The sequence below is a fragment of the Cygnus atratus genome, chromosome 2 (genome assembly GCF_013377495.2).
Source record: "Cygnus atratus isolate AKBS03 ecotype Queensland, Australia chromosome 2, CAtr_DNAZoo_HiC_assembly, whole genome shotgun sequence".
Taxonomy (NCBI): domain Eukaryota; kingdom Metazoa; phylum Chordata; class Aves; order Anseriformes; family Anatidae; genus Cygnus; species Cygnus atratus.
The window spans coordinates 158,716,110-158,744,020 of NC_066363.1; the positions used below are offsets into that span (position 1 = coordinate 158,716,110).

The following is a 27,911-nucleotide window of genomic DNA, read 5'->3' on the forward strand; positions in this document are numbered from 1 at the left end:
AGATGTGAACCAAAGCTGTCTTGCAAAAAGGCTTGGTTCAACTCACTCGAGCTGTTGTCTCTCGTGCACCTTTTGTGCTCCCTGGGTCTGTATGGAAGCAGTCACGCTAAAGCCACCACAAGAGCACCGCTTCTTGCAGTAACTGTAGCCCATGCAGATCCAGGAAGCGCCTGCTGTCTCACAAGTGTCCCTTTTGGCAAGACAGCTGGCCCAGTTGTGCAGGCTCAGGTAGTTCAGACAAGCATCTGGACCCCAGGATGCTTCTCCGAACCTCCAGAGCTGTTTGAGGTTTGAAAACTGATACCCGCATGAAATGAAGCGACCCTCGACTCAGGAAAAATGAGTTACAGCCTTAACAGCATGGAGGGTTCGTAGCCTAGGGAGGGTCAGTCATTTTGCAAAGTTAATCAGGAAAGTGTTTTTGTTTTAATCTGATAATCTAGTGAAGATTTCTTTAGGTGAGTCCCAGTGGCCCCAAACTGCAGAGGTATGGCATCATCTCAACAGACAGTCGGTACAAGTCCAGCATCCTTGCTGTCCCCAAAGCCCAGACCTGGTTCTCTTGGTTTATCTTTTCTCTTGGTTTCTCTTTTCATTCTCATCACTTTCTTCTGTTGTTGGACTAGTTGGACCAGCTCAGCCTTTTCTTCACCCTGTTGGAAATGTCTCCCACTTTCATTCCGGCTCTCAGCATCTTGAATACAACATTGCACAGCATGGTTGGCTCTTTGGTGCATATTTTGCCCTCTTGTCTTTCAGCAGCACTTGCTTCTCACTTGGGAAAGCAGGTGTCTTGGGCACAGAGGAGGAAACTCAGCAACAGCAGCAGGAGTCTCTGTTAGAAAAAAAAAAAAATGGAGCAACCCAAGTTAGATTTCCAAGGTCTCCAAAGAAGTTCTACAGAGAATACCGGGGATTTTTCTGGATATAGGTTAATATTCAGCTGGTGTGCCCACCATGTGCCTGGGCCTGGAGGTCCCACTAGGCAGTGGTGTCTAAGGATTGCCAGAGGTCCAGCAGAAAGGAAGGCAGGACAGTCTCTGTCCCCAGAACACTAATCACTGGAGCTGGTGCTTGTGTTCCCACATTAAGCTGAAATCCCACCTATCTGATTGCGTCAGCCCCTTGTAGCCATCGGGTCTGAGGTCCTAAGACCAGCCCAGACATTTGCACCTGGGCTATCCCATATCTTGCCTGAGGACACTGGGGAGGCTAAGAAAGACTCTCAGGGGTAAGATGGGAGGTAATTACCTGTGCCAGGCTTTCATTCAGGCAGGGGATCCGGCACTCGGCAGCTGGGGATCCTGGCAGCAGGTCCCATGTTGAATCCTTGGTTTTGAAGTCTTTTCTCTTTGGCTTTCCTTCCGAGTCCTGAGCACCATGAAGCGATTTCTTCTCAGAGGAGGCTCTGAGTGAGTCACTGTAATCAAGAGAAGATAATGTTTGTAATGCAGGGCCAGCTCATCCTCAGCACTGACACCCACTCCTCCACCACTCATTCCCAGGTCATTCGTGAGAACTGCTCCCTTCTTTCTGCAGACACAGCCACTGCAAGCTAACTCACTCTGAAAAAGTGAGGGGAGAGCCCTCACTCCTCCTGACACTGACTCACTTCTAGGCAAGGATGCGGAGCAGAGGTTCATCTCCTCTGGGCTGTGAATAGCCCTGTGATGTGTTGTCACTGCTGGGCACTCAAGCCCATGGCTTCACGGGCCAGTTCCTTCCCATTCCTTCCCTATAGTAATTAGAAAGTGTAAGATGCTGTCCTGTTTGGAAAATTTTCCTATTCACTGTATTTTATTTCCCTTTGGTTGTCCCTCCCTTTTTTCCTCCATGCCCTAGTCTGCCACTTACAATGCTCCTGTCCCAAATATCCCACTGCAAGGATCCCACTGGACAGGCTGAGACTAATTTAGGCCTGAGGAGTGCACAGAGGACAATGTCAGAAAGTTGTCTTACCTTCAGCCTCTTGGAAGGAGGCATGCCAAAGGCCTTCTAAGCCGCCGGGGTCACACATCGCTGCTGTTGTGGTGCCAGGGACATCCCAGGGACACTCCTGTCGCTGCATCCCTGCTGTACATCTTGCAGAGGTGTTGCTTATTTGGTCTGGTGGTGAATGCAGATGATGCTCAAGATGTGTCCAGCCTCAAGAGGTTTTGAAGAGCCAAACTTCCTGCATCTTACAGCAATTTCTTCTCAATGTCCTACCATCAGGCCTTGGTCAAAACAAGGTGAATGCTGAGCATTGCTGTCTCACCATGGAAAATGTGACCGAGTCCAAGTCCATCTCCATCCATGGCAAAGGGGCTGTTGTAGAAAGTTCTATGTGAACAGGCAACTCTTTGTCCTCAGATGACAGAGGTGCCAGGCTTTCCAAGAGCATTTGAGTCTGTCTGTGAAAGCAGAAATTCTTCTTCCTGATACACAGGCTGAGGCTGTGCTGGGACACACAGCTCTTTTCTTCACTTTGATTTGCTTTTATATGGCAAAAGTTCCTGTTGTCTCCACACATCAGCATGGACACGATTTGCTGCTCTGGGGATATTTTGCTCTGAATTTTGGCTGTGTTTGTTTGTTTCATTCAATGTATAAGGATTTGTTTCCTCTAACTCCCCCCCCACACACCCTCTCAAAATAGCTCTGTTGTTTGCTTTCTCCACCTTGACACCCTCCCTTCTCTGAAAGGAGACAGGTTCTCCCTTCAATAAAATAACCCAGAATTTAATTTGAAACTCTGTTTACTGCTGAATGCACAGTGTAATGCACAGAGAAAGGGTGAAATTTGCTACTGCACTGCAGTAGCTTTGATTGGAGTGAGCAGAAACTAAGATAAGGAGTAAACCAGCCTCTTGGGAGGAAAAACATTAAAGCAGGTATTGGGTGCACTGAAATTAAAAGCACTAAACATTGCCCAGATTCTTAAGGTTTTCATTTCCTGAAGTCATAGGATTTCCTCTTAATTAAACAAAATAAATAAATAAATAAAATCTTTTATCCTTTAAAGCAAGACAGAACAGGAGATTGCCAAGTAAACAGAAGCCCAGCGGTAAATTAGAAATGGGTGAGGGTCAAAAGAAAGATGTCCTCTCAGAACCTCTTCACAAGAGGGAGGGGAGAAGGAGGAGAGATCCAGATGGGTAGGAACCCTCAGCCAATAGCTGCACTCGTCAGAAGTCCTTGAAAGCCGCCAGTGCCAAGCAGCTGCTTCTGAAGTTGGGAATTGTCTCTGGTTTCTTGTCATGGGTCTTATAAAATTGTCCGTCCCCCACAGTGGTGCAAGCAGCATCCCCGGCACCACCGTATGGTGTGGCTCGGGTGAGGTGGGCAACCACATCCTAAGGTTGCCTCTCCCCCTTCGCCTCCCTCCCCCCACAAGCAAAGTTAATTCCTTTGCTATGGGCTGTTGGACTGAGCACACCTCGTGTCGCGGCTCAGCCGGAACCTCTCTCCAGGGAGAAGTTTCCTAAATACGCCCCCTTCTCCCATTCACGTAACCCAGATTGCCATCTCTGTTGGACTAGCTCATATGACAGTAGCTGGAGGGCTAGGGGGCTCGGGTTGTGTCCCATTGCTGGGCACGGGGCTGGCGGTGGTTGAGGGAGGCATGCTCTCAACAGAGTCCCCTGACTGAATTTCGGGGGTCCTCTGTGGGCTAGGCTCGTCGGAGTGGTCCATGTTGCCTTGGACTTCCTTCCCTCTTTGGATCAGCTGCTCTAAGGTCTTGGGCAAGGGGTAACTCAAGAAGCGCTTCAGTTTGGGCTGGAGGGTGCCTACCACGTACTGGATAATCTCCTCCTCATCAGCATCAACATACAGGGTCTGGTACAAGTCTCTCTTGCGCCAGAGGAACTGGTCCAGGGGCTCGCCCTCTTTCTGGGGTAGATCCAGCTCCCTTTTGATAGCATCCCTAGTCAGAGTCCCCTCGCTGTACTGCAGGAACTCCTTCTTGAACTCAACCCAGTTCTTGACAGAGTCCTGTTTGTATTCCCACCACTTTTTAGCTGGGCCGTTCATGTGGTTCTGGATCTGAGAGAGCCAGTACTCCTCTGTCCCACCCACCTGCTTTAAGTATTCCTCCAAGTGGCTCAAAAACTCCCGGGGATCCTCAAAGACCTGGGTCTCCACTGGGGAGGCTGGAGCATCCTCCGACACGGAGACCCACTGGTAGGAATCGTGGGCCTGGGGGATGCTGGGCACCTCCCCAGGAGGAGGGGTCAGAGCATACATTTGGCTCATATCAAGGGCATAGTCATAAATCTCCCCCTCGCTTGGCCTTATCTCTGGGCCTCCCACCCCAACGGACACAGTCTGCTTGCCGTGTTCCCCAGGGCAATATTTGCCCCCCATGGACTCCAGGCGGTCTGCCCACTTCTCCAGACGGAAAAAGACCTCCTTCCAAACATTCATCTCTCTCTTGACCCATCTCTCCAGATGGGCGATGGTCTCCTGGCACCTGGCCAGGCAGGCCTTGATGGACTTCTTCCATCTCTGATTATCGGTTGGGACGTGGTCCTCTAAGTTGTTCTCTAACTTCCCCACCGATTTCTGCAAGCCCTTCAGCTCACGCTCCACCTGCTTGGAGACCTCAGACAGGAGGTGCCGGTGGGTCCTCCTGACGTGCTCCAACATTTCCGCCCTGCATTTCCCTATCTGTAAGATCACATTGGGCTTGTTGGCCACTCCACGGTGCCCCTGGAAGGAGTGGATGCCCGCATTGGTGACATTATCCAGCTGCATGGCTCCTACCGTACAAGTGTCAAACACAGAAGAAACTGGGTTGTAAGCCCCGGCACTAAAGCCTGCTCTCAAAACCCCCACTGCAACACTTCCCGAAAGACACACAGACACTTCTAAACCCCCGTCAAAGGACTTTTCGACACAAACACAACCAAATCAGATATCACCGCAGAGTGAGCTGCTCGGTCCCCGTGGATCTCAGAGAGAGTTGTAGGCAAATTTCTCCCAGTGCCCTGCTGAAAACGCCTGTCTCACGTGCTCAGGGTGTCCCAGAGAGAGCCAGGATCCTCCAGGAATGAGGAAAGGAGTTGGCTAAGATGTCCAGCCCCAAACGCGTGCCTGCTACCTGCTCGTCCGGAGCTGAGAATCTCGAACGATGAAGAGTCCCCGCTCGGTTGAAACACACAGCGATGCACACAGAGGCTGGAAGCTGCCGCAGAAGAAAGAAAGAAAAAAAAAAAAGAAATCCTGATGATTTCTTCTCCGGTAAACTTGGCGAGTCAAAAGCGCTTTCACTAGAGATGCAAGGAGCTGCTTCTCTTCCCTGCCTGAACTGCCACTAGTCCAGGCACTTCCATCTACTTATACCCCGCACAGCTCAACATGTGGGTGGTGCCCTGCCTCCTCCTGCACCCTCGGCACAGCGTTCATTGGAGGAGAAGCGAGGCCGGTGTCTGTGGCAACCCAGATCTTGGCAGCCTCCCCTCGCTTCCCACCCCCTCGCGTACGCCCCCAGACTCGACGCGAGATGCACTTGAAAGGTGCTGGAGACAGTTGGAGAGATGGATGAGTAATCGCACCTTCCGCCTTTCGGATTGCAGGAAAAACACTTATTCATTCCACAACTATTTACTCAGCAAGGTCATCATTAGCATGCTTCCCCTGGCAGGGCTCGCAGGGGGGGGAGATGAGGAGGAATTTGGTGTGTCACCCCAAGCCAGACGCCCACGGGCCCCCCGCACGCCCTCATATGCATGCACACACACACTAAGCTGCTCACTCCTATTGCACACGCTTGGAAATGGTGGAAATTCAGCAGGGAAAAAAAAAAAAAAAAAGAGAGAGAGAGGGAAAAAAAAGAGGAGGGGGGAAGGAGAGGGGGAAGCACTCAAAGAAGACACCTCAGGGCAAATTGGGGCACTCTGGACTTTCTAAATCACTGGTGGGTGGGAGTCATCCCCAGTGCTTAATTGCAGCAGACCGACCTCTATCTTGAGAATATTCGGTCAGGGAGGGGGATGGCATCCTGGTTTTTACACCGAATTAAATCCGCCCATCAGAAGCCTGTTCCGTACTTAGCTTGAATCAGATGCTTAATCAGTTAGCCAACCCACAAGCGCAGATGAAGCCACATTTGTTCTCCGCTCTTGACAAAGCAGGAAAAGCCAACCATAAAAGGAGACCCGGGGACTTATATAAGCCAGAGATAAAGGATTCCCTAATCCGAGAGAGTTCCCCACCGGAACCTCCTCAGAGAGGTTCTGAGGACATCCGGGGCTTCTTGTTCCCTCCTGATGACAGTGACCGGAGGAAGCAGGATGCTGATTCATGGATATCACCTAAAAAGGGGTTTCACGCTCAGTGCCAGCGAGGGGGTGCCTTGCCTCTGCTTCAAGGTGATGGGCAGTGTGCCAGGCTGTCTTAGGATGGGTCCCCGCTCCCGTGGCTCCTTGCCACATGTCCTCCAGTGGGACTCCAGCCAGACTGGTAAATGTAAAATGCAGAGGTGATGGGTGGTTTTTCAGTGAGGTCCTGCAGAAAGGGGGTGTCAGTGACCCCCTAAACAGAGTCAAAATAAAGTCCTCTGGGAGCAAACAAGCAGTGTTTAAGCTGTATGGTCCAAAGAAGGACATGAGGGACAGGGGGTCAGGAGTCCCTTGCTCCCCATGTCCATGTGCTACAGGAAAATGCACGTCTGCTCCCTGCCAGGTGATGTGGTAACAGCAAATGGGCAAATACTTCTGCCATATGGCTGTAAGGGGAAACAGGAGGGTTATCTGGGGCAGCAGCAAGCTGGCATAGAAGGGCTGTGTGGCTGGGTTAAGGTGGGGAGTGCCAGTGGGAAGGGAAGGGGACAAAATCTAAGGCTGGAAACCCAGGATTCCTAACCCAGCAGACCCTCCCAGTGCCACTTTATCCCACACATATCATGTTAGGAATGTGACTAGGAGACTGCTATACCCTATGTCTTCCTTATTTTTCCACTTTCATCCAGGTTTCCTGATTGTGAGAGGTTTGTACATCTGTGTGTTCAGAAAGGGTCAGATGTGGATCATCTGAGGGTTTGGGACAGATCTGAAGCCTTTTCTGCTGTGGTCCCTATACCCTAGAGAATTCTCCTTAAATCTGCCTTGCCTGTAAGAGATCACAGGAACTAAGAAAGACTGTGCAATCTGTGTATCTCTGGATTAAAGTAAGGTTGTTCTCCAGAAAGATTTTCACCCAGAATCCCCAGAAACGGCCCTTAAGAGACTGACTGTGGATGGGGACAGGTTATAGGCTGGATTTAGCTTTGTAGGAAGACACGGTTTCAACCTCGGTTTGTACCATCAAATGCCAGAGTCTGGGATGAATTCGCTGTGAAAACTGCTCCACCATATCTGTCCCTTTCCATCCCCTGGTAATTTTTTTTTATTTTATTTTTTATTTTATTTTTTGTCTTCTCCCTTTTTATCTTCTCCCTTAGGTTTCATGCTGGGGGGATTCGCCAAGGTCTGAATGGCATCACTTGGCACTTAGGTCTGGTCACAGGATAATTAGGGCTGGAAGTCACCTCAGGAGGTCTTTAGCCCAGCTTCCTGCTCCAGGAAGGGTCAGCTACAGGGTCAGATGAGGTTGTTCAGGACCTTATCCAGACACATCTGGAAGGCCCAAGGGACAGAGATTATACAGAGCTCTTTGGGCAACTTGCTCCACTTGTGACTGTCCTCAGATGGATGACATTCCTCCTTACATCCAAATGTATCTTGTTTCAGTTTATGTCCTCTCACCAACCACCTCTGTGAAGAGTTTTTTTCTCCTAGATAACCTCCCCACAGATACAGGGGGAACACTGTTTGATTCTCCCCCAAAGCCATCCCTTCTCCAGGAGGAACAAGCTGGTCCCACACCAGGCACCAACAAGTGCTTCATCCCTGGCCATCTCACTGGCCTCTGCTGAACTTGGTCCTGTTGATTGATGTCTCGTACTGAGGGGCCCAAAGGTGGTTGAAACAGATAGAAATATATAGATAGATAGAAATACATCTCGAGTAGAGGGTGTTAATGACTTCCACTGATCTCCTGGCTGTGCTTATGCTCCCTTAGCCCAGGATACCCTATTTTGCTGCCAGGACACACTGCTGGATCATGCTCAGCTAGCTGACCCCCTGCACTCCCAGATCCATTTTTGATCTCCAGCCAGAGTCATTGCCAGGGACTCTTTATTCCCAGGTACAGGACTTTGATTCTGAATATCTTATCCCTGTTCAACATCAGAAGGTTTCTGTTGGCCTTTTTGCTCCAGCTTGTCCAGGTCTCTAGGTTCACCTCCTCCTGTACCCTTTCCACTGAGCTGTCCTCCTAATCTATGTGGGGGTGGTGGTGGGGGAGACCAGAGAGGGGAGGAACGGGGGTTTTCCTTCTGGACCCGCTGGGGAATGTCTTGCTGATTAAGACATAGTGATAAGAATTTTCATTGTACTTCTAATTAAAGTAAAGTGCGTGGGTAGAGGAGGAGGAGAGAGGGGAGCCGGAAGAGAAGGGAGGAGGGAGAGCACTGAGAGCTGACAAGGAAAGGCAGTCTGAGGCAGACAGACAATTTCATGGTGCAGACAGACAATTTCATGGTACAGACAGACAGACGGGCATGGAGGAACACTAGCCATGGACTGGGGCAGGCTGGGAAGGAGGATTTCATTGCCACAGCATCTTTATTCTGTGGCTTCACAAGGAGACAGCCAGACTCCTGTTGAAATTCACTGTCTGGCTAATTTCAGGCAGCTAATTTCAGAGGAACCAGCAGTGGGATGGCTGAAGGAGGATGTGGTCTGGGGTGCTTTGGGTTGTCACTGGATTTAGGAGATGAGAGGGGGCAAGAAGAAAGAAAAGCGAGGTGCCAAATGAGGAAGGGAAAGGGGGAGCACTGAGCAGGGATAATTTCCTCCAAAACATCTGAGCAGAAAGAAGGAATGGAGAGAAAGCAGCAAAAGCCACATCTCAGCTCAGCAGGGGTGCTGCCAGTGTGGGTTGTCTCTACAGAGCTTCCTGAACAGCGTTAAGGCACAGGAGATTAGGATCAGGCCCAAAGCATGAGGAAAGAGAAAGAGAAAAGCTGACAGACTAATTACAGGCAGACAGAAGAGCACATGGCATTGAGCAGCCACACAAAACCCCACTGCAGGGAGGGGGACCAGAAAAAGGGGTCACTGAGCCATAGCCAGCACTGCACCCTTCCATGGTGCCATCACACCAAAGCTTTGCTGAGGATTCACTGCTCCCAAAATTGGTGGAATTCACATCCCTTTGCTGCCCCACTTGCACAGGTGTTTTGCCTTCCTGATTCTGTCTCATGGCAGGACATGCCATTTCAGGGGGATGAGCCTGACCTGTGAGCCAGGTGGGTCAGTGAAATGGGAGGATCTCAGGGCTCGGGGAAGTTTATGGGGCAGCAGAGTTATGCACTCCTTTAGTGTCTTATCCTCAGAAAAGCTCTGCTGGGTGCTGTGTTAACCTGCTGCAATGCCAGGGTCCCCCCCTGGTTATACACCATGCTGTGCACTGCTTTCCTTCTCTGAATCACTGTCTGGAGGGCCCCATCCTTAACCAAGGACTGTGTGAAGAGTCTCAAGGTAGAAGTGTGAAAGCAAGTGTGCAATTAACCCCATACCCTTGCAGGGACTCATTTCTTCCACTGGTGAACAAGGGATTTGTTGTCAACCTATAGCTGCTGTGCTAGAATTTTCTTTTTCACTTCCAGAAATGCCTTCTCTTTCTAGAAGGGGAAAAAAAATTAAATAAAGAAAATACAATTCCTCCCCTCCGCCTCCATGCCCTTTCAATCCCTATTGATCTTCCTATAGGTTACCACAAAAAGCTAGCCAGCCATTTGTTTCTCCGGTAGCAAAATCCTCAAGAAGGAAAGAAAACGAAAAGAAACCAAAGTATTGGTCTTTTTAATATATACATATATATATAAAACAATAATAATAACATGTTTTATTTACACCACATGTCTCTATTCAACCACATCCATCCCTGGAACACTTTATTGCATTGAAGCTGGCTCTCACAACGCAGAGCTTCGCTTTCAAAACACAGTTCGCGTCAGTGGCTTCATTGTTCCTGCCCACCCGGCACAGCCACCCATTGTCCTCCACGGCTGGGACCCACACGTCACATGCTGGGAAGGTCGGGAAACAAGCAGTGAGCTGAGGGCACTCTGCTACCAATATTAACAAAAATCCTAATAATTATTATTAGTGCCACTCCTTCTGGTGCGGAGGACTGCGCAAGTTCTCTCCATTTTCTTTTCCTCTGAAAAGCCCTCCTTTGTGGGGATGATAGAATGCTTTGTTTTTAGACTAAAAATATCTTCTGCCTTCTTTTTTTTCCCCTTTATTTAACGGGATCTTCGTTATTTTTGTTTCCTAACTGGGCAGAGGAAATGTTAATGAGTGCCTCTGTGTGCTGCATTTACCTCCTCAAGTGTGCCTGAAATTAAATCAAGCAAGTCAAAGAAGGCATCAGTATTTTCACTGTACAAACCAGAACTTTGGTGTTGGCTGTTAGAACCTTCACAGGGTCAACACAAATAGACATTTCCATATTAACTTCAATTTCCTCCCATGCATATCACTGATGAGCGGGTAGTGTACATGTGAAGCTAGCAAAACAAGAAATCTCCATATCTAAAGGCCTGATTCAGACCTGGTTTATGATGAAAATCCCAGCTGCCTTTATGTCACGTGGCTGAGAGCTGAATGTGGACCACATTTGCCCTCACTCTCGATTCTTTCCCACCCTGTCTCCATTCAGGGTGCCCTCTGAGCGATCTAGTAAAAGTTTCTGAATTTAGCGTTTTTTCACTCCTCCTCAGCAGTAAACCCTGTGGATCACAGGTCTGCTAAATAAAGAAAAGTGGTGGGGTGGCTGCAAAGCGCACAGCCCTGGTTCTCCTCCCAGCACACTGCCCCAGGGAGAACCTGAGCTCCTCACTGTCTGCCAGGACCATGCACCCATGCTGATCCAAGGGGTACCTGTGGTCCTGGGAGCTGGTCCCACCCTCCCCTGCAGGCTTGGATCTGCTTTACCATTTTTATCTGGGTATGGGATCAGACGAGGTCTAGTGATGGTAGAGGAGCACCGAGGGATCTCAAACACATAAGAAAATGGGACATTGCCCTTGTTGGTGGCAGATGGTTGTGACTTCAAACCACCAGGGGAAGCTGTGCAACCATGAGGGACCTCGATGAGGAAGAGGGTGGCTGAGACTGCTCCAGATTGTTCCTGCTCCTACTCCAGCTCCCTTGGAGACAGAGTGCTGTTCCCATGGGGTGAAACTGCATTAAACTCCTTTTTCACCTTCCCAGCACCTATACGGATTTTTCCTCCTTGACTAGGGCAGGTGGGAAGGGCATTAGGGGTGACAGGAACCTGGTTTTCCACCAGAGGAGCTGGGCTGACTCCCTGGAAGATTTCTGAGCTGCAGACTCTTAGCTATGGGATGTGGGGAGGGAAAAGCAATGGGATATTCCTGAGGTAAGTTTGGCTTCACGTGCTGCTGACCTTTCTTCCCAACATGATCCCAACACCCAGCCACAGGATCCTTCTAGGGGTCTGTTACAGAAATAATTCCTTGATGTGGTTGTTACCAACCAGTCCCACTGAGAAGCCACCACAACCCCTTTTTCTCATCACACTGCATATTCCTACCCTACCCCACATTCCTTGCCCTGCTGTGGCAACAGCTCTGTCCCCTGAGGAGGAACCCAAAAGTCAGCTCAGGAGTGCTCAGAGAAAACAGGTCCAGATTCAGAGAAGGTTCAGAGCGTCTTTGGACAAGTTATTGTAGGAATTCTCCAAGATGTGCAATGGTAACAAAAGCGTTTGGACACCAGCATGCCACCCTTATTCTCAAATCTCTTATTGACTTCCCTATGGCTGACGTCCCCAACCTGTGTTAGAGAGCTCCAGATTAATATTAGGGACCAGCTAAACAAGATTTGTTTCTGTGTTTGAGTCCAAATCCTTTCATCTGCAAAATTATAGAGTTCAATCTCCTATTCATCCAAAAATACTCTTCTCTGTCTGAAGGATGAATTTGCTGTTGTCTTACAGAATAGACAGGTAGATACACATAAACTCCCCTAAATGCTTTATTTGCCCTCACACTGAAATCCCAAAGAATTTTCAAAGCTGCCCACCCCAGACAATGCAGGATTTGGCCACATAGGTGTTTTCAGACAGCACCCTAGGCAGCTTCAAAGTTACGCTCTGCCTAGTTTGGTGTAGGGCTATCAACCCAGGTCATGTCCTTGCTAGGACACTCCTAAAACGAGAGGAAAAGGTAAATGCATTATTTCAACTCATTTGGGGGAACTTTGTTTACTTTTCTTTTTTTTTTTCTTGTAGTGTTTGGAGAGTGATTTCCTCGCCACGTCCTCCTTTGATGGTGGATGCAAGATGCTCTCATGCATCTGGCTCTTTGCAGTGGGCTCTGTCAAAAAGCACCAAAGGGCCATGGGGCTTTCCATGGTTACAGAAGGACACCAGGCTGCTGTCACCAGCCAAACCCCTATCTCCAGAGCTTTGCATGCTGACACCTGTCAGTTCTCAGCTAGTTGATCTCACAGCCGTGCCACCATGAGGTCATAAACTAGACCACCACTTACCCATTTTCAGCAATTGTGTCTCTCAGTGTTTACTTGATTTGCCTTTTTTTTTTTTTTTTTTTTTTTACATTTTTCCTTTCGCTTTTCTTCTTCTAGGCTACTTCCCTTATTTTCTTCTCCCCCAGGCACTGTTGTTGACAAAGGCTTTCCCTTAAGCATCTTTGCTTTCAGCTGCTAATCTCTCCTAGCCACGGGGAGCCGCAGTTTGAGTCAGTGCATGAGTTGTGTCCCCTTGGCTCAGGCTAACAGCAGGGCAGCTGCCTCGCTTGGTGTCGAGGAGTCTGCGTCACTAGTAAAAGAAAGGGTGATGTTAGGTCACTTCTGAGGGGAATGGAGCCCAGCGCATCCTCATCCCAGCCTAATTCAAGCAGCTTTTCCGTTTCCATTCTCTTAGTCCTTGTAAATGAGAGATGGATCATTAGGGACAGCAGGAAGGCTCAGGAGAGACGTGGAACGTGAGAAGCAAGGAGCAGACCGTACTCATTACTTCTTTCTGAATGTACGAAGCCCCAAACATCACTAAAAACATATTAGATCATGACTAGCGGTGGCTGAGGAGTAAGCTGTTGGTTAAAGCTCTCTAGGAGCTTTCCATTTTCCCCCAAAATGCTGGGACAATGCCAGAGCTCCCCAGTATGCCACTACCTCTGCACTGAACAAAAATGTTTGGTGGTCTCAGGATGGAAATCACGGGTGCATGGGAGCAAAACACTGCAGAGACTTCACATCTCTGCACTGAGAAAGGTGTGTGCTTGGGGGCATTCAAAGGGGCATTGCCTCAAGGTGCACGTGTAGGTCATGTTTAAAGCTTGAGACCTGGAAGGTCAATTTTGGGCAGGGACAGCAGGGCCCAAGTGTGGTTCTCTCTGCTCCAAGACAGGAGAACACAGGGAATGAGGCTCCCTTTAAGGACAGAGGAATAAAAATCGAACGTGCAACACAGGTTATCCCAGCACCAATCTTTCCCTTGCTGGTGTCTCCCCACATGAATTAGTTAAACCTCCCTTCTCCTCATGGAGGTTATCTCTTAGGAGGGCTGGTTCCATCCAGAAAGAAGACCGCTAAGAGATACAGGAAAGATTTGTTCCCCACAGGTTTCCCTGACATCTGAATGACCAAAAACTGGAGGGAAAAAAAATAATAAAGAATAAACATAGAATAACGGTATTTAAGAAAATAATAATAATAATAATAATAATAATAATAAATAGTCATGGGCTGCAATTGCAGCCAGGGTTATTTGAACCTTAGTTTAGGGGAAGGTCCCTAAATCCTGAAAGCTGATTTTTCAGGGAGGGTGAATGTTGTTCAGACGTGACCTGGGGAGTGATGGTCGTGCTGCAGGGCTATGGGGCTGGGAGCAGCAGCTCTGCCCTCATCCAGGGCCCCTGTGTGCAATCTGGCAGATGCTGGGGAGGCGGTGGCAGCTCCCTCCCAGCACAATAGGATTTAGCCCTCCACAGGGCCTCATAGGAACGTTGCAACAGAGAGAGAAAAGGATCTGAGGGGAGATGCAGGGGCAGCTGGCTGACCGAGCCGCTGTTCCTCTGCTGATTGCCACTGTTTCTCCCCGTTTGACACCACCAGCAGCCTCAGCGCTGCCCTTCTCCACACAAAACCAGCCCACGCTGCGGGGGAGGACGCGGTGGCCTGGATTCCCCACCTCGCACCCCCTTTTTTTTTTCTGTCATGTTATTCAGCAGGCGAGGCTAGCTGCAGGGAGGAAGGGGAGGGAAATGCAACAGCTCCATATTACAAGGTTCCTTAAAGAGCAGCCTGGCAGAGGTTAGTATCCATCCCCGCAGCTGCCCAAGGGACCCTGAACCGCCCCTGGATGAGACATGGAGGTGGGTGGGTTTGTGGGGGAGAAGGGGTGAGTGGGAGCAGGCAGAAGGGATGAGCAGTGCTGCATGAGAGGGAGACGGGATCTGCCGCACGCTCCTGCCTTTCCCCCTCCACCTTCCTGCAAGTGGGGAAGGGAGACAGCTTGCTAGGTGAGCTTTCAGGGGGAGAAAGTGGGACAGGGTGACAATGCTGAAATAAGGGTGCTGTGGGCACGGCTTCCCAAGCGTGGTGCCTGTCACGGTGTGGGTTACAGCTTTCTTTTCTTCTCCCTAAGCTCTACATCAGGGAGGGAGATAGGGTCCCCGTAGCACTGCTTTGCCCAGAGACAGCAAGGCTTTCTGGAGGGATGCTAGTGGTTAGGGAGCTTGTGACAGAGGGGAAAACCTCAAGATTTGGAGTTTTTTTGTCCCCCATGATGAACAGATGCAGTCCCCTGCTTTCCATCCCCTGCTTGCTCTCCAACATCCTTTTTCAACCCCCTCCCCAGGGTTTGCATGTGATGGATGTGAAAAGCACTGCTTGTCTGCTACATTAAGCCTTGTGAGGGCAAAGGAATCAGATCAAGGTATAGAATCACAGAATTGTTTGGGTTGGAAGGGACCTTCAAGGTCATCTAATTCCAACCCCTCTGCCATGGACAGGGACACTTCCCAATAAATCAGGCTGTTCAAAGTCCCATCCAACTCGATATTGAACACTTCCAGGGATGGGGCACCCACAGCTCCTCTGGGCAGCCTGTGCCAGGGCCTCACCACCCTCACAGTAAAGAATTTCTTCCTTATATCTAATCTAAATCTACCCTCTTCTAGTTTAAAGCCATTTCCCCTTGTCCTATCTTTACACTCCCTGACAAAGAGTCCCTCCCCAGCTTTCCTGGGGCTTTTCCTTCCCTTTAGGCACTGGAAGGCACTGTAAGGTCACTTAGGCACTGGAAGGCCACTGGAAGGCCTCACTGGAGTCTTCTCTTCTCCAGGCTGAACAACCCCAACTCCCTCAGCCTGTCTTCACAGGAGAGGTGCTCCGGCCCTCCAGTCATCCTTGTGGCCTCCTCTGGGCCCACTCCTTCAGGTCCATGCCCTTCTTGTGCTGGGGGATTCATGAGAGGTTTCATGAGAGCAGAGCAGAGGGGGACAATCACCTCCTTCAACCTGCTGGCCACGTTTTTTTGATGCAGCCCAGGATATGGTCGTCTTTCTGGCCTGCAGGTGCACATTGCTGGCTCATGTCAAGCTTCTCATCAACCAACACCCCAGGCCCTTCTCCTCAGGGCTGCTCTCAATCCACTCTCTGGCCAGCCTGCTTCGGATTGCCCCAACCCAGGTGCAGGACCTTGCACTTGGCCTTGTTGAACCTCATGAGGTTCACACAGGCCCACCTCTCAGGCCTGCCCAGGCCCCTCTGGATGGCAGCCCTTCCCTCCTGTGTGTCGACCATAACACACAGCTTGGTGTCATCAGCAAACTTGCTGAGGGTGAACTCAATCCCACTGTCCATGTCACCGACAAAGATGTTAAACAGAAGCAGATTTTAAACAGATGTTTAACAGGTGTTAAACTGAGCTTATCTCCATGCTTCTGCCAGCAGTCGTTCAGGAAGCACCAACCGCCACTCAAAATCCTAGTCAGGACATAGAGGGCATGTTTACCAGTCACATTACCAACAAGGAGTGCAACATTGTGCAGAATAGTCTAGGGGTAAGGCAGCCTTCTGAGGACCTGTGGAAAACCAGGTCCAAAATACCTCTTTTGACTAGGAGATGAATTGTGACTTCTTCATATCTGAGGAGCTCTGACCTCCACATAGCAAACTATGCTCTAACTTGCATCTGCTGCAAAAGGTTTTCTGTTTCAGATAACTCACCAAACATCCATTGGACCAGACTGAGATACAGGCCTGGCAGTCTCAAACTTCAGGATACAAATCCCAGGCTATATTTCCCATATCTCACAGGAAAGCTAACACTATCTCTCTGCTTGTTTCTGTTTAATTGCACACAAAACATAAGGATCCCACAAGGAGCAACCAAGCCTTCTCCCCACCAAGAAGGACCTCCTCAGGTGTTCACCTAGGATGCAAGAGCTGAAACCAAGAAGGGATCTGAATTCATATCATCCAGGCTGGCCACCCCCTTTCTGCCACCTTGAGAGTGCCTGTCTGTGGGACTCAGCCCCATAAAGAAATGGTTTCCCTGTTTTGTCCTGCCAGGCCTGGATGAGTTTGTGCCAAGGCCTGGTAGAGTGCAGAGGAGACCAGTGAGGCTCTGAAGTCAGTTACCCAAGAGCTTCTAGGTAGGATCCTGTCGATAGGGCACCTTCCCACCTGACAGGGCACCTTCCCACCTTCCTTCCCTTAATTTGGGGACTCATTGTGCAGCACAAAACTTCTTCCCTCTTCCTTCCTCATCTCCCTTTCTGCAAATGTTTGTGCATGTGGCCTGTGCCATTTAGAACAGCTAAAATTATCTCATTTAAATATCTCCACTGCTTTCCTTTGTTCTCTTTTTCTTTCTGGCTTTTTCCTTCCAGGCAGCTGGAACATGTTCTTTAAACACTCTTTAGAAACACAGGAAAAATAACACAACAAAACTGAACAGCCAACAGCTAAGCCTCACAGAGCTTCAATTAGGCTCTTTTTAGGAACATAGGTGAAACAGATGATGACAAAAATATAAAAAGAGTCATTACCCCGCTCTTCATCTAATCACCTGGTCCACCAAAGTCATCCCTTTGTGGACAGGTTTAATAGAACTGAGGGAGAGAAGACTAAAGGTTTGTGCACTGATTTTTGGGGCATGCCTGGTACCACTGAGTCATGATAGTGCTGCTGTGCTCTGAGATGTCACCCCAACCTGTCCACATAATCATCATAACCATATTTGACCCTTTTTATTGACCCATCAGTTTTGTAAATTCCCTGCCAATCTGTTCTGGGAGAGAAAATTCCTTCCTGGCATCAAAATTGGCAGCTGCCTCATCCCTGTGCCTGACAGCGTGAATCACCAGAGTTAAGTAACAAACCCATTTTATACATCAAGATACTATCACTGTCCAAGCAATCATTCTTATACTTTCAATGTGAAGTGGATTACTGCGGATTCTGAATGTACCTTTCTTATTCCCCCTCCTTTGTTTCTTAATTTTCTTTCTAATGTCTTCTGGATGCTTTGCAAAACAGGAAACTTCAGAAGGGGGTTGGGATGCTAGGTAGACTCAGAGAATATTTCCCAACCCCCAGAAAGTGTTGTTTACTACTAATTTTCTGAGTTTCTGGGAAACCTCTCAGGGAATCTCACCAAAGCCTGTTTGGCAAGAACAAGTGGATTGTTAATGAGGTAACGTGCCACCTGGTTCATGTATTATTGTCTTACATATATACCTACATACCCCCACACAATTTAATGCACCTGTTTTTTTTCCAAGGGATTTCTTGGTGTTGTTTTTTCTGCTTTCTTAGCATCCATTTTATTCCTCTGGTCTATTGATGTTTATTAAAAAAGTGATTCCCAAATGCATCAGATTTATCCTTCTGAAAATGAAGTTTTGATGGGTTGAAATGGCAGTGGGCGATCCATCTTGAAAGAAAGATCTGGGGAAAGCACAGAATGCTGTGAGTTTGTGGAGGCAGAGAGGGATCTGCAAATGTTATTAAGCCTGCAAAAAGTAACAGGACTTGTACACAGCACAACTGCAGGATTGCAATATCCAGTAATTGACGCAAAGCAAATTTAGACTGAACTCACTGAGGCTTGTGTGCCTCAGTGCTCAGCTCCAAGAAAATAGTCTCAGGCCAGGTGTTCCCCTGCTGTCTCATCAGCCTAGGTCTATGCAGGCCATAATCAGGGGATGGTTATTGTCTTCTTTTCTGTACGGTACCTGGGGTATTCCAATAAAGCTCAGAAACTTCTGCCCCAAATACCTTCTTCTCCCTGATCAGGGACAAGAATTGAACACAGGTGAACACAGACTTCTGTATTTCCAAAATTGCCTCACCAGTCTGAGTGAAATGTATCCAAGACCGCTTACGTCTCTTTCTGTAACAGGGTCACTAGGGCCAACATTAAAACTCAATTTTCTCAGCAAAGAGCAACCCAAAATCAGGGAGAACTTAAATGCCAGGTCTGGAGTTTCTTCTCACTGTGTTTTCCTACCACTGGATAGGTGGGTACTTCACAACAGGGCAGAATGAAAATTTTCAACCACAGCCTGTTCATTTGTCTTAGGCAGCAACAGGACCACAGCCTGCATCCTTCCACCCAAGGCACATGTTTCAAGCTTGGGGATATTGCACATAATGACATCACTGCCATTATTCATAGCCTGGATTCTTAACAGATAAGCCTTAGATGAAAATTTTAAAGAAGGCCTAGTGTTGTCCTCCCCCCAAAGGGTAGGTTAATGATCTCAGCATTTTTTAGATATCAGACTGAGGGGGGGAGAAGAAAAAGGCTATGTGACAGGCATATTTTTGCAGCCAGGCTTCATTAATTCTGTTTTTCAAATATGTATTTATCTCTCCAGAATAACAACTGACTTATCTCAGGCACCATATTTTAACCCCTTTAGTATGTCCCCTCACAGCTATTGCAGCAGGTAGCAGGCACCAACAGTCGCCCTTGTGTTATTAGTGCATCCTTTCCCTAGCATATTAAACTGCCATAAGAAAAGAGGTTTGCAAACCTAGTTTGGTGCCTGCTGGAGCCTTACATTCTGGAGCTGCTGCCATTGCATATTTTGTTGATTTTTTTTGAGCAGTCCATTTTTGTTAATGGGCTCACTTGGGGGTCTGTTGAACTGCAGGGAAAATGGAGACAAGCAACCCTCCTGCTGGGAGACCTTTGCAAACCTCAAGGAACCTTTTTCAGAAGCAGGAGTTCCATGTTCTTAATGAGATTATTTTCAGAAAAGTCTGGCAAAATAAAAAGGAGAGAAAATAGCGACAGCAAAATAGAGATAATCACTGAAAATTCTTTTCAAGTAAACCAGAAACGCACTCGGTGTAATGAGACAGAAAAAATCCAAGAAACCTAAAGGAGGAACATGTGCTTTATTTGACACATCAGAGCCAAGTCAATATGTGAAAAGCAATAGCATCTCAACCCTGCCATTGTCTGTTACTCCCCTGGTGCAAATAGATGGGTTAAGAATGGAGAAATAGGGCAAAATCTGATCAGTGGCATAGTTTGGTGCCAGGAAATCTGCAGTGAAAACTAAGATTTATGGCAAATCTGACGTGTGGAGCTGGGTAGGAAAGGTCAGCTCTCTGTACCTCCACCTGCTTGATGAATTGACCCCCATTAAAAAAGAGTGCACTCAGCAAGAGGTGATGAATCCATGCTGACCCACAAAGGCCAGCTTCCAACTTCCCATCATGGTCAGGCAGAGCAGATCAAGGGATAAGCATTCAATGGCATCTTTCTGCCTGGGTGTAATGTGATAACTTTTGAAAGCTGCATCTGGTAGATGCCAGATGGATGTTTTAAAAAGCACAGGCAGATCAGCCTTGAGTGATAGGAAGACTGGAAGAATAGAAGGAGGGAAAGTGGAAAGAGAGGGATGTCCTGTCATCTGTTTGACCTAGCCTAAGCGTCAAATATCTGTGTGGGAGTGGTAGATCACACAGTTGGCTGATAGCTTAAATTGACACCTCCAGCATCTCTCTTCTTTGCCCATCGTGCCAACAGGGTTTCACAGGTTGATGCTGTCTTGATGTCTTAGGGAGCCCAGGCATGAAGACAGGGAGGTGCCAGAGAAGATGTACAGAAGAACACCTAGCTCAAAACCCAGTTTCTGACATTTTCCATGAGTTAATGCCTACAGTAGAGTATAATAATAGAAAAAGCACGTAGTGTTATAACACCAGATACTCTCCCAGTCCCCAGAGATTTGTGGCTCAGGAACCATGTGAACTAAAATGGGTAGTTTCAAATTCACGTGGACTTTTTTTCTTCAATAAACTTACTTACTCAGTCACTCTTTGAATGACTGTATGCTTTGGTGATCTACAAGGTCCTACAGCAAAGAGTTGCATAGATATCCAGATATTGTGTGAAGAAATTCTTCCTTTTCCTTTGTTCTGAGTTTGTCATTTGATCATTTGAACTGATAAGCCTTAGTTCCTGTACCAGGAGAGACAATAAGCAGTCAACCCCTTCTGACTTATTTCTAAATCCTGCAAGATCCTTCCTTTTTCCCTTTCTTTTTCTTTTCCTTTTTTTTTTTTTTCCAGACTGAATAATCACAGCTTATAAAGCCATTCACAGTATAGAAGTGATTTTATTGCCCCTTTCAAATTGTTAGTATTCTTTTACATCCTTTGTTATATGGGAACACCAAAACAGCAGACAGTATTTAAGATGTGAATGAAACAGGAATTTTTGCAGTGGAAATGAGGACAGATAAGAGAAGTTAACAGGGAACCTCTGTGTAAAGCCCAGAGGAGCTCACACTCTGCAGACCCAGTGCAAGTGAGACTCAACTGACCTGAGAACAACAGAGGAAACCAAAGGAGAAGTATAAGGCTACCTATCAGGAACTTTCTGGCATAGGCAGGCAGACCGGAGACAGAGAGAAAAGGGACAGGGTATTTTTCAATCAGGAGACCACCATGGCTGTCTGTCTCTCTTTCATGACAGTGGATAGGATGTCAAAGCAGTTTTCCCAAATCTCTGCATTTGTACAGTGCAGTAGTGAGCTGGACTTGTTTGTGGTAGAGGGAGATGTCCACAACCCTCGCTCAAAAAAGCAGTGTCAGCTGCAGAGATTTTGACCTGCCCATAAGACAAGTAAAGCAGTGAGCCCAACTTCACTTTTCCTTCCACTTCATTCATTTCCCTTGCAGGACTCCCTACAGAGCTCCAGCCCTTAGGTCTGAAACAAGCCAGAGGGTCAGGCTGAATTTCTTTCTCTTCAATGAGATAAAGTCTGAGCTTCCAAGTCCTCCCAGTCAGACGTGTTAAACTTGCAGTTCCGCTCTATTTTCTGATAACTTTGCTCCTAGACTTTAAGTTGTGATGTTTCACCATCTGTATGAGCCAACTTCCCAGCAAGTCAGCTTCTAAAATTTCTAATTTAACTGCAATGTAGCACTTCCTTCAGGGCTTGTTCTTTATCAGGTCCTTCATTTCCTCATTTCTCCCAGCACTGCTAGCTTTTGCAAAGTGGTAGCACAGCTTATCTTTCTGTAGGAAATTTGTACCCAGCTGATGCTTGAGTATTTCCAGTAAGGCAGAGTGGGTTGTCAAATCCCACAGTTCCCATGTTGGGATCATTTCTTCCTGTCTGAGGAAAGCTGGTGAGAAACAGAACTGTTTGGGCTTCTGCAGTCATTTGCCTTTGCAAGGAGAAAGCTGGTGAAGCGAAAATGGGAGAGCTGAAAGGGAAGAGCTAAGTCGCAGGTGAGCCAGGTTTCCACAGATGCTGACCTGGCAGGTCTCCCTTTCTTAGAGAGAAACCCGAAGGTGGCTCCTTGCCAGCCGTTCACCCACAGCCAACAGGGTGTGGATGATTCAGGCTCCTCCAGGGAAAGACATCTGAGTCCAGCCTCTGAGAAAACCTGCTTGGAGGAATGTTAACAGTGGAAATGAGGCTGGAAGAATTATGCCTGTCTTGTGCCTTTAACCACCAAAGCCATTCTCATTCAAAGGTCTCTGATAGTTCTTGAGTTTGGGCCAAACCTGTGTTTCAACACAGGTTTAAGCATTGGTAATAGATCCCTAAACAGATACTGAAAGACCAGGTGGAAGTGTTCCTTCCAACTTCTTAAATATGGCTCAAAGGGAATGGACTGCAGCTAGCTGCCATACTGGTGTGCTCACCCTAATGGAGCATCTTCCTGTGCCTATTCCAGAGACAGGGGAATGAATTACATCTGACCTGCAAGGGCATATTTAATGTTCCTAGGTACTTGCTACTTTTAAAGAGTCCCAAGAGCCTTCAATCCAGGGCTGAATGCTATGAGAGAGGGCTGAAAGATTCATCTCTTTCATGGTGCATGAAGAAAGTCTACAGTCCTCTGGACTAGGAACTGTCATACAACTAGGATTGCGTAAGATATTACAAATAACACTGAATGTCTGTATTTAGGCAAAGTGTAGTCACTGTGGTGAGATTGTATTTGAGATGAAGGGCATTCTTCCATTGCCTGAAGGTTAATAGGTAATTAAAACCCCACCCAAGTCCCAAAGGTTTTAGGAGGTTTCCTGCTCTGGGGGGTCACAAAGACCCTGATTGCTTTATTTGTGGGGGCATGGATTCTACATAGCATATGGAGAAAGGAGGTTGGGACAGTAGCAAACTCAGGTGAAACAACTATAATGACAAGAAGAAAGCTACCAAATAGTCTCTGTGCAGCATTCTCCAGGATCCTGGTAATTTGCAGTTTAATAGCTTCTCAGACTGGGGAAGAAGGGACGTTTCAAGGCAACCTATGTATAACATTTTCTTGTGGAACTAAGTTTCCATTGTTCTCTAATTGCCTCTGAAGCCCTTTTATCCATGCACAACATCCCATGAAATGCCTGGAGAAGAGAAGTTGGCCTGGAAGATATACCTTGAGGGTACCTCATCAATGTATATAAATGTCTGAAGAGAGGGTGCAGAGAAGACGGAGTTATGTTATTCTCAGACATCTCCAGTAATAGGACAAGACTCAAATGTCTACAAAGGCAGTCTGAATGGTAAAAATCTGCAAGATAATTACGTTGCTTCAGGTTTGGTGAATATTCATGCCAGGGCAGGGCTGAAGTAGCTCAGCTGGGAGAGCGTTAGACTGAAGATCTAAAGGTCCCTGGTTCGATCCCGGGCTTCAGCAGCCTTTTTCCAACAGTTTTGTGGGTTCTGGGCTCACCAGTACAAGATGGACATAGTGTGGAGGTACTGGAGAGAGTCCAGTGAAGGACCACAAAGAAGAGACTGGAATACTTCTGTGAGGAAAGGCTGAAAGTATTGAGACTGTTCAGCCTGGGGAGGAGGAGAAGAGGTATCAAGGTAGGGGTAGGGGGCAGATACCTGTGGAGTCTCCTCCTTGGAGATCTTCAAGAGCTGTATTGACATGGTCCTGGGCAACCTGCTGTAGGTAGCCCTGCTTGAGCAGAGAGGTTGGACCACATGACCTCCAGAAGTCCCTTCCAACATAAATAATTCTGTGAATCAGGAACAGAGTTTTATAATTCAATGTCTTCAACAGAAAAAGTGATATGATTCTTTTGTATTCCCTCATCTTTGGGTTGCCTGTTCTTACCCCTTATGTCATGGACTGCCCCCAAAAGAGGTAGCAATGTTGACCCAGTGGTTTCTGCGGACATTCAATAAATTGGTGCAGGAAAAGGAAAACATATATTATCAGAAAGAGTTAACTTCAGTCTGAATCAGAACTAACTTTGAAGCACAATTTGTCTTTTTCCAGGAGGAAAAGTTCCAGTATGCCCCCCTTTTTTTTTTTTTAAGGAAACAGTTCCAGGTCTCTGAAGAAGCTTTCTACCCTTTCCTGAACCTCTTCTGTTCCTACACTAGCCTCTTTGAGATGATAGTATTGACGTGCAAGCACCCTCAAAGAGTTCTATAACTAAGTAACTGTGTTTCAGTTTTGCTCTCAGTTCCTTTCTGACTAATTCCCGATCTGTGGAGACCTTCAGGCAAACTGCAGAGACAAGATCTCAATTGCAAGTTCTCTGAAAAAAAATGAAGTGAGAAGCAATGAACATTTGATTACAGATTTCTCAAAGATCGATTCATCAGATCTCTCTTCCAAAATAGGGCAAAGACCTCTTGTTTCTCCCTTTCATTCTGATGGTGGACATAACCCTTTCAAACCCTGCAGTGCTTCCAGGAGATGGCTTCCCTGTTGAATAAGCAATAGTGAATAATGACTTGTGTATAAGTGAATGACATCACGACCTGCTTAAGCCTGGAAGAGACATCATGGGGCCCTCTGGGCAAATCTCTTTGCCAACAGCCACCACCCACTAGCCGGTAGGGCCAGAGCATGCACTTCCCTCCTGCGTGGCTCAGCAAATCTACCAGCTGCTCACCCAGCACATCCCTCTGCAGACCTGACTCACTCGGGCAGGATCCTCTGGCTCAAGTATAGAGCATGTAGAAAATACATTTCCTTTGACCCTTTACTCCTATTTTCTATGCCTGTGTCAGGATGCAGGCAGGTGTGTGTGCACATCCCAGGCACTGTCCTCGGGTTTAAGAACAATTTGCATGCTGTGGCTGCATACTGAACTTCTCTGACCTCATTTACTGCACCAGCGAAATGAAGCCTTGGGCCCTAAGGGCAGAAGCAAATCAGATACCAGACACGCTGATCATGAGTCAGAGAGCAATGAGCTGGCACAGGCTTAGTGTTCAAGCAGTCTGGCTAAACAATATTTTGACTTGGTGCTAGACTCCTGGTTTAATGTGTGCTGAAAATCTAAATAAGGCCAGTGCTTGGACTCAAGCATTGCCCATTGCCCATCCACACTGCTCGAATGTGCCAACTTGTGCCCTCCCAAGCAACAACCAGATGTGGCTTGGGGAGAACATGGGGCAGGGAACCAAATTTCCAAGAGGAATTTTGGGTATAGTGAATTTATTTATAGTGGGGAGAAGAGGTTTTAGCAATATGACAGAGAGACGTGCCCTACCAGTTGGTCTTAGTGCCATTGAGATGGAGACACCAGTTGTATTTGTAGGTTTTAGCATAAAAGAGGTCCTCCCAAAGAGGACCTGGTGTTTCCCACCATCTCTCTCCATCAGGCAATCTAGAAGTGCCAGCCACATTGCAGACAAGCATTTGGAATAGAGATTTATTATGGATCGCTGAGCAGATAAACCACAGCCAGCTAAGCAAATCCCCCGAGCTGAAAATGGTCAAGAGGTGGGAGAGGATTTGGGGGGCACTATCACATGTATTTGCCCTCTTCTTACTTTTCCTTGGTATCGGTTTATATATAAAATTGGAGGATTCATGGTCTAAGCCGTCACTGTTGCAGTCGTGGAGGTGCTGGTGACAGCTGGGCTTGCTCACCCTTAACATGGCTGCAGTGCAGTGCAAGGAGGAACCTGCAAACAAATTGCTTCTAATCCTCATCCACATCTGTGGGAAAGCAAAGGAAAGGCTGCCACTAATACTGACTATCAGCTCTTGATCTTACACGCTGCAGGACGTAAAGAAATCCCTAGAGACCACAGTGCAGTGCTGTCAGAAGTGATCAGACCAGCTCCTCTGTCTGCTGCTTCTCCCACCTTCGCCTTCCTGTGCCAGCTCCCCTCCTCTTTGAAGCATCTCGGGCTCAAGCCTCATGCTGAAAGTTTCTGAGTTTCTCTGCCTTTGGCTCAAAGAAGGGTTAAAACAGCCCCTTGCAGGATGGTGCTTGCTCACTGGGAGGCGAGATAAGGGATGAATAAGGGGAAGGTGCAGGATGATTAAGGGCAGTGGGCAGCGCGGGGGCGGCTGACCCGCCAGCGCCTTCGCCCAGCCCACATGCGCTGATCCATCAGCTCTCATCGGACCCCAAAACCATCTCTTCCTGAGCCCCCATGCATTGGTGCTCCCTCTCTGGGCTCCTCCCTCCCCACAAATGCTCACAGCTCTGCCAGCGCCCTTCAGCTCTGATTTCCAGCTTTTTCTAATTGTTTCCCTGTCTTTCCCTCAATTCCTTCAGTCCTGACATGCTGCTGCTGCCCATCTCCCCTGTCCTCATGATACAACTCTCTCCGTCTTTCCTGCCACAAGTGCTGGCGTGGATTAATCAGCATGCAGCCACCCCGAATGCACAGCACCAGTGTTACATCTCGGTGCTGCTGAGATGCTGGGGCTGCAGTGAAAAATCAGCTCAACAGGAATCCTCAGCAGGAGGATTTCCTTTTGTCTAGGAAAAAAAAAAAAAAAAAAAAGGGCTTTGTAAGGTATGTGGCCACTATAGGAGCATGACTGGCTCTGGGTCTGTTAGTAGGTTTGGGAAAGTTCCCACTGAAACTACTGAATGCAGATCACCCCAGGGGTTACTGCATCTGCAGTTGTTTTATGGGGTCAGACAAAAGACCCCAGCCCTCTGTTTTGCAGTCGCTGTGAAACACTGCTGCAGTGTCAACGAAGCTGCCTGAGGAGAAGGTCATGTGGAGTGGCATGCATCTTCCCATCATCACATTTCCCATTTTGCTATCTTTGTGATAGTTTGCATTGCCATGGAGTGTTTCTGCAATTGCTTCCTTCTTACGTTCTCACAGGACCTACTGTAATATTTGGACTGCTCATCTGCTTTGTCTCCTTCTTTGCCAACGGCTAACCTGAGAAGACAATTATTTTATTGATGCCTCAGTTTCACCCATCAAAAAATGGGGCAAAAATTGTCCAGTCAGCTTGGAAAATGCTCTGAGCTCTGACAGGGAGAGTTAGCCACGACAGAGACAGAGGCAGAAAGAACGCATAAGACAATAAAAGACATTCCCAGCCCTGAAGATTAATTTCCTAAATTACATGGCAGCTACAAGATGAGGAAAAGAAAGGATTATTATTTGCATACCATGGGAGCAATAATGCTATGATTACTACTCCAGGCATTAAGGCTAGGTTTGTGCTGCAGTGCAGAGCTCTCAGAGGTGTAGCAGCACTGTGCCATGAGCAGGCAACTTGCATGAGGCCCTGAAGGAATCACACACTTGTGCTTGTCGTGCAACTGGGTAGAGTACAGATTATGATGAAGACCACCCAAGTTCACATTAAAAGATGCTTCCTGCTGCCCTAGGTGCGATGGGTTCACAGGAGCTGCCATCCAGACCATTTGATAGAAAATTAAGTGTGTGCATGTTCAGTCCTGCCCCTTCCCAGCCCATCTTAGTCCACCAATCTGGACCCTAACATCTCAGCAAGTTGACTCAGAAGCACTAACTCTCCCCATTGACTTTAAAGGGAGCTTAAGGTAACCCAAAACTTTATTGCATTAAATACCTAAAGCTGAAGTCTGCCCCAAGGAGCCTTGGGAAGTGGTCCAGGGCCTGGGACCCAACATTTCACCACCCATAGGGGATGGTCCATAGGGGTCCAGCTGCTCCTATGAGCTCAGCTGAGCAGCCAATTTTCCAAACTCTGAATTTTGAGCTCCTCTGGAAATCCAGCCCTGCCTTTTTTTAGCAGGAAGTCCTTGGGTTTTGAAAAGCACAGGGCCCTAGTTCACCTACTGAATTTGATGTAGGGCATGAATTACCCAGCACTGTTTTTTGGTGGCAGATATGAGGACCTGGGTAGTTTATCCATTCAGGTCATTGAGCAAGGGTCCTCCAAAATTTTGGGATAGGATTGTTTCTCTCTGTCTAAGGAATATCCCCAAAAGTCATATGGTCATGCATCAGCTAAAATTAAAACAAAACAAAACAAAAATAAAACAAAACTAAACTAAACTAAACTAAACTAAACATTCTCCTTTCAAATGCAGTAGTGGCCCGGTCTGAATACCCAATGCTAAAAATGGAG

The 27,911-nt window shown here is 47.6% G+C and overlaps 1 protein-coding gene, 1 long non-coding RNA gene and 1 other non-coding gene across 3 annotated transcripts; 1 reads left to right on the plus strand and 2 right to left on the minus strand.

Annotated features, from left to right (window-relative positions):
- Positions 1-592: 592 nt before the first annotated feature.
- LOC118257930 (uncharacterized) lies at positions 593-2,100 on the minus strand. The gene is made up of 3 exons (XR_004781744.2): positions 1,960-2,100; positions 1,252-1,420; positions 593-835 (listed from the first exon to the last, which is right to left on the minus strand). It is a non-coding gene; the product is annotated as an uncharacterized LOC118257930 (long non-coding RNA).
- A 1,422-nt stretch (positions 2,101-3,522) lies between these two features.
- On the minus strand, positions 3,523-4,737 carry ARC (activity regulated cytoskeleton associated protein). The gene has a single exon (XM_035566395.1). It carries the CDS (start codon positions 4,735-4,737, stop codon positions 3,523-3,525), a length of 1,215 nt encoding a protein of 404 aa, XP_035422288.1.
- Positions 4,738-23,188: 18,451 nt separating this feature from the next.
- On the plus strand, positions 23,189-23,261 carry TRNAF-GAA (transfer RNA phenylalanine (anticodon GAA)). Its single transcript has one exon. It is a non-coding gene; the product is annotated as a tRNA-Phe (tRNA).
- The last annotated feature ends 4,650 nt before the right edge of the window (positions 23,262-27,911 follow it).